This window comes from Ammospiza caudacuta, chromosome Z (assembly GCF_027887145.1).
Source record: "Ammospiza caudacuta isolate bAmmCau1 chromosome Z, bAmmCau1.pri, whole genome shotgun sequence".
Lineage (NCBI taxonomy): Eukaryota > Metazoa > Chordata > Aves > Passeriformes > Passerellidae > Ammospiza > Ammospiza caudacuta.
Window position 1 is genome coordinate 67,290,036 of NC_080632.1, and position 6,000 is coordinate 67,296,035.

General features: G+C 51.4%; 1 protein-coding gene across 1 annotated transcript in view; it reads right to left on the reverse strand.

Moving 5' to 3' along the window:
* MAN2A1 (mannosidase alpha class 2A member 1) overlaps nt 1-3,826 on the reverse strand; it is a 104,854-nt gene extending 101,028 nt beyond the window's left edge. The window contains exon 1 of the mRNA XM_058823678.1: nt 3,270-3,826. Coding sequence (XP_058679661.1) covers nt 3,270-3,404 — 135 coding nt within the window. The 5' untranslated portion in view covers nt 3,405-3,826. The remainder of the gene's footprint in view (nt 1-3,269) is intronic.
* Nucleotides 3,827-6,000: the final 2,174 nt, after the last annotated feature.

Below are 6,000 nucleotides of genomic sequence, written 5' to 3' on the forward strand. Positions count from 1 at the left end.
GCTAACAAAAACAATACACTCAGCTCTTTTTCCATTATATTAAATTAGAACTTTACCATAATCTGTACAACTGCTACAATAATAACCTAAAAATGCACCTAAGGCCCTCCCTGCACCTTGAGCTAATCTCTGCACAACCATGTTGTAACATGGTTCCTAGACTTGAGACAGGATGCTAGGCCTCATCATATTCTGATATGTGTCCTGAGACAGGAGCATCCCATGGCTATGAACAGGCTCAGATAAAGATTGTGATATGATAATCACCAGAATAATATACATCTGACAAACAGGCAGGATCCAGAAAGGTACCTGCAGGAGTTACAGAGTCAGTAAGCCTTGATATACATGTATTATAGGTACTTATTTTTCCCCAAATTAACAGTAGCTTCCATTCTATGGCAACACAGAGATCTTCTGCTATTATCATTTAAATGCATCACCAATGATGACAAGGATATAAAGCACTTTAACTAAAGCTCTATTACAGTTGCCTTGATGACACCCCAGCATAGATAGGCGTGTTAAAAACCCACTGTGAAACTGACTACTGATGCCAGCTTTTGCAACACAAGCACCAAAAAAGACACAAAGTTACTGCTGTGTCAAAAGCCTGACAATGGGTTCTGTTTTGCACCACAGTGAAAAGCCTTTAAATACTTGGTAAAAGAGAACATAAAGCCATCTGACTATGGATATTTATCCATCTTGGAAGCTCTTGCCCACAAATTATTTCTACAAGACATTTTTGTTTGTGTCCTGAACTCTCAAACAAGCGAGCAAGTTCTGTGAGGACACTGTCTTGACCCCGCTGGCCTACACTGAAAAGCCTAAAAGAGGACTGAGTCTGATGCAAGCCACCTTGAGACCACACCAAGAAAAGGCACGTTGCTTTGGGAAAAAAACGTGATAATGAAAATGGAGCAGCAGTTCTAATAACTTATTTTACTACTGGCACTAGTTACATGACACTTTAGGTGAATACAGCTCAACAAATGCTATCAGCTGAAAAATCCCATCTCTTGTTCTGGTAGAATTCAAACAGAATACCTAAATATCAAATGCTTATAAGCTAAAACAAGGGACTGCTTCCAGAAGTAGCCACTTCTCTGAGCTAATTGTAAGCCACGTAGGTCAGAAAGAACAAACTAATCAATGTGCAACTTCCGGGACATGAAAGGTGACGTGTGTTTTTACCAGAGCTGCACAGAGAAACAGCAAAGCACGTTGCCAAATCAGAGAGGTATGAGGTGAAACAAACCAATAACATCTGAAAGAAAAAAAAAAAATCTTATTTCCTTTTTTCAAGCTAAAAAATTCTGACCTTTGTCATAAGAAAAAAAAATGCATTCTTAAATCAATAGTCTGCTGCCATAGTTTTTTTCAACCAAAAACAGCCTGAAGGTTTCACATCTGCGGCTAGTTTCACTTCGAGTACTTTGAGCTCTGGCAACACTGCACTGACACAAACAACTTTTTGTCAGCTGAGATAGTAGTATTAAAGTGTTTCTTTCATATATTTCTAGAGGCTTCTATTTCACTCTTTATCTTTTGTATTTTTTCAAACTGATGTTATAAAACTCTGAAAGCATTTGCTAGGTGTCAGAGGTTTCACAGTTGTAACAAAGTGAAACATTTGAATTTCATCTCTAACTTCCTCAGAAGACAAAGCAGTAAGAAAGGAAAAGGTAACTGTTTTACCCAAAGGAAGGACCCTCGAAAGGCAGAAGTTTTTCCACTGAGAATCAGAAACTTCAAAGAAATCTAGGCATGGAAAAGACAAAAAGAGTAAACACTGACAGACTGTTCTAGAAGACCAAAGGGAGGGAGGAGGATGAAAGGAGAAACGCTTGTCTCTAGCTGACTACACCACCTAGAAGGAATAGGCCTGAAAACAGATCAAGGTACCAAGCCCATGGTCACAAGAGGTAGCACCATGTTACACCTCTGACCAGGATTACACTGTAGGACAGGAACAGACAACTACAACACAAGACACTGACAATGGAAGACAAAACACGTCTAATAAATCTTTCTTGTTCACTCAAGTATTTCAACCCAACATCTAACATTAGACTTTAAAACATACCTGTATTAAACTCAGCTGGCTGAATAATGATACATAAAGTGATTTCCTCGCATAAGATACTGCCCATATTCCCAAAGCAGCACTTGTACTTAGCTGTTACAAGAGAGGCATGTGGCATTACCCTCCTGCTGGAGTTACACACTGAACTGTAGCAGCCTTGTCTTGCTCCTCTTCCTCTTGTTCTCTTCCTTCCTGCAAAAACTGAAGGCTGACCCCTGAACTGTAACTTGAAGGAATAAAGGCAGAACAGATCTGCTCACTTCCTTTACATTTAAGTCGAGGTTTTTGTCTTTACTATTAAAAAAATTGTATCAATTATTGCTTTTGCATTGAATGAAACAAGAGTGGTTCTAACAGAGAGATAGTTGTTACTTTTTAACTAAGTTTTTAGAGTTCTTTTATTCACTTGAAGTCCTCAGTCCAGTAGTAAAATATATTTTCCTTCGGTTTGCTCCCAATAAAAATAAAAATAAGTACCATGCAAGCATAAATAGGTTGTAACTTTGTATTTTGTGCTGTGGGGTTTTGCTGGGTTTTTTGTCTATAAGAACACACAGCTGTGTATAGCCAGCAGTATTGTGCCGTTCTGCACAGCAAACCACGTCCTCTCTGAAATGCATGTTTCTTCTCACGGGCAAAAATTCCTTATTAGAACACAGTCACGACACGCAGCTTTTAAACTTCTTTGCCACGCAGCGAACACAGGAAAGTGAAGAACTGAAGTACTGCGTCGTTTAACCATGAAGAGCAGTCGGGTCAGCCAGCTACAGCTCAAAGCACGGCTCAGCGGAAAGGAAAGCAGCCACCGAGTCAGCATTTCCCTAAGTCTACCTGTTGTTGACACGGCTGACTTCCCGAGCTAACAGCTCTCCCCGTCCTGCCCGCGCACGCCCCGCACGCCGCTCCGCCACCCGCGGCCCGGCCCGTCCCGTCCCGCCGGGCGAGCCCCGCCAGCCCCGCGCCCGGCTGTGGCTGTGGCTGTGCCCGCCGCAGCCCCGCGCCGGGCCGGCACCAGCGCCAGCGCCGCCCGCAGGCGGCCCCGCTCGGCCCCCGCCCCGCCGGCCCCGCCGCCGCCGTGCCTCGTCCCCGCCGCGGCCCGGCGCTCCGGCAGCGGCACGGCCAGGGCACGGAGCGGCGGCACGGCCGCCCTCCCCTCCACCTCGGCCGCCGCCCCGCTCACCTTGGGGAAGGCGCCCTCCCGCCGGGGGCTCTTCGGGTGGTCGAAGTGGCCGCGGTCCAGCATCAGGTACAGGGAGAAGATCACCACGCAGAAGACCGCGCTACCGAACACCGTGAACTGCCGGCTCAGCTTCATCTCCGCGGCTGCCGGGCCGGCGCCGCCGCGCTGCTCCCGCCGTGGCCGGCGTACCCGGGCCCCTCTCGCCGCCCCGCGATCGGAGGCGAAAGTTCTCCCGCCGCGGCGGGGACCGCAGGCGCTGCCGCGCCCGGAGCGGAGCGGCCCAAATCTTTCTCCGGAGAAGTGCGAGAAGTTGCCCCCCGCCCGCCTCGCCGGGACCGAGAGCCGTGTCGAGACCCCGCCGGCGCGACTGAGAGGAGAGCCGAGAGTTTCCGGGAGCGGATCGAGTTCGCGGACAGGAGAGCGCTCAGCCGGGAAGTGGCGGCAGCTGCACCGCCGGGCCGACGGAGCGGCGCTGCTCCCCGCTCCCTTCCTCCTCCTTCTCCGGCCGCCTCAGCAGCCGCTCTGCTCCCCCTCGCTGCCCGCACACGACGCCGGAGTCTGGCACCTCCTTCCCCGGCCGGAGGCTGCTGCCGCCGGAGCTCCCGGGGCCGCAGCGCACAAGCTCCGCGCCGAGAGAGCCCCCGCCCGTCCGCCGCCGCCAGCCCCGCCGCCGCCGCCGGAGCGCCGCGTCACGGGCGCGGCTCCGCCCCCGCCGGCCGCACCGCCCCGGCCTTCGGGACCCGGGGCGAGCCGCGGCCGCCGCCCCTCCGCCCCTCCGCCCCTCCGCCCCTCCGCCCCTCCGCCCCTCCGCCCTGCTCGAGCAGGGGCAGCCCTGCTGCCCGCCCCGGCGCGGCTCGGCTCGGCTCGGCGCGGCTCGGCGGGAGCTGCCCCGCGGCCGCTCGGAGGCGCCGCGCACCGATGTCCCCGCTGCCGCCGCCGCCTCCCCGTCGGCGGTCGGTGTGTGGCAGCCTCCGCCGTGGAAGCGAGGAGGCTGCAAGAGGAAGCGAGAGGAAGGGAGGGAGGGCAGGCTGGGACTCCGCCGTTCTGCCCGCGCCTCGCAGGGGACTAGAAGAGAGGGAGTGTGGGGTGTGGGATGTGGGGAGACCTCCGGATCCGAACGACTCCGTCATCCGCGTTGTTCGGCACAGCCCCGTACGCTCTTCTGTAGGATCCCTGTTGCCCGCTAGCATGGTCAGGCACGTTTGTGAGCCGCTGCCGAGCTCCAGCTTGGGTCAAGCTTTCCTAGGTATGAAGTAGTAGAATGTTCCGCGGTGCTTTCATGCAAAGTAGCTCATGTTCCTGCAGGAATGGGTCACAGCTGAAATGGCCGGTTCATGGAAGGCCATTCAGGTAGTGCCCTCTGTTTGGTAGCTTCTAGCTCCTAATTTTGACAGATTTAATCTGCTCAGTCTGAAAACGTGCATGCCTAGTGTCTGCTTCTACCCAGTATTTCAAGGCACTACTTAAGATGCATTGGCTGCCATTGAGAATTAGGCACATCCTAGGAACATGTTCTATCACTGTGTGTGCTTCTTTATAAATGACTGTCATTAAGACATATACACCTATGCCTTGGAGTCAGGATGTATGTGTTAGCACCACTGTTTTCTTTTGCCAAGAATATCATCCCCTTTCCTACCCTGCCTGTTCCCAATCGTATCTTTGCTGGAGTCAAGAAGCTTGTATCATTGCTAAGGTTTCTCATGTTTGGAGCTTTATCTAATATCTTACAGAACATACTTCAAAGTGTGATTCTTCATGATTTTCGATTTCTCCCACTAGGCAAAAAGTCAAAGTGTTGGATTCCATCTTTGAAGAGCAGTGAGGACTGCTGCAGTCACTGCGTATGAACATTAAGAGCTACTGTAGTTGCTGAGGGAAGGGGAACCTCAGTCCTTCCATCTCTTACTGTTTTGATGCCAGGGCCAACAAGAGATTTTCAGGGCCTAGAGAAGGATGGCAGGTCAGTAAGAAAGCTCCTGAAGGGCAGCACAAAGGAATTCTAGCCCCTCTGGCCTGTCAGTCGGCTTATGGTAGTAGAGAGGGCAATGCCTCTGTGCACACAAGTGTCTTGTGCTATTGGAATGTAGGCAGCTCCACCTGGGGATGGATGAATTGCATCCACAGGTCCTAAGGGAACTGGCAGAGAAAGAGGCTAAACCACTATATTTGAGAAGTTGTGATGGTCAGGTGGACTTCACATAACTGGAAAAGGGGAAATATCAATCTTATTTTTAAAAGGAGAAATAAGGAAGACTCAGGGAACTACAGGCCACTGAGTCACCTCAGCACCCAGCAACAGAGCAGGCCCTTCTCAAAATTATGGTAAGGCACGTAGAAAGTAAGGAGATGACTGACAGCTAACATGTCTCATGTTCCAACTAAAAGCAGCTCCAGGAAGAAGGACTTGGGATGCTGGTGGATGAGAAGGTTGTCATAACCCAGCAATGTGAGCTTGCTGCCCAGAAAGCCAAACGTGTCCTGGGCTACATTGGAAGAGTAGTCAGCAGGTCCAGGGAGGTGATTCTTCCCCTGTGCTCAGCTCTCATGAGACCCCACCTGGAGCATTCAGTGCTGGGACCCCCAGCATATGGACATGGACCTCCTGCAGCTGTCAAGGGACAGCCACAAAGGTGGCCAGGGGGCTGGAGCATCTCTCCTATGAAATCAGGCTGGAAGAGCTGGGGCTGTTCTGCCTGGAGAAGAGAAAGCTCCAGGGAGACCTTATAGC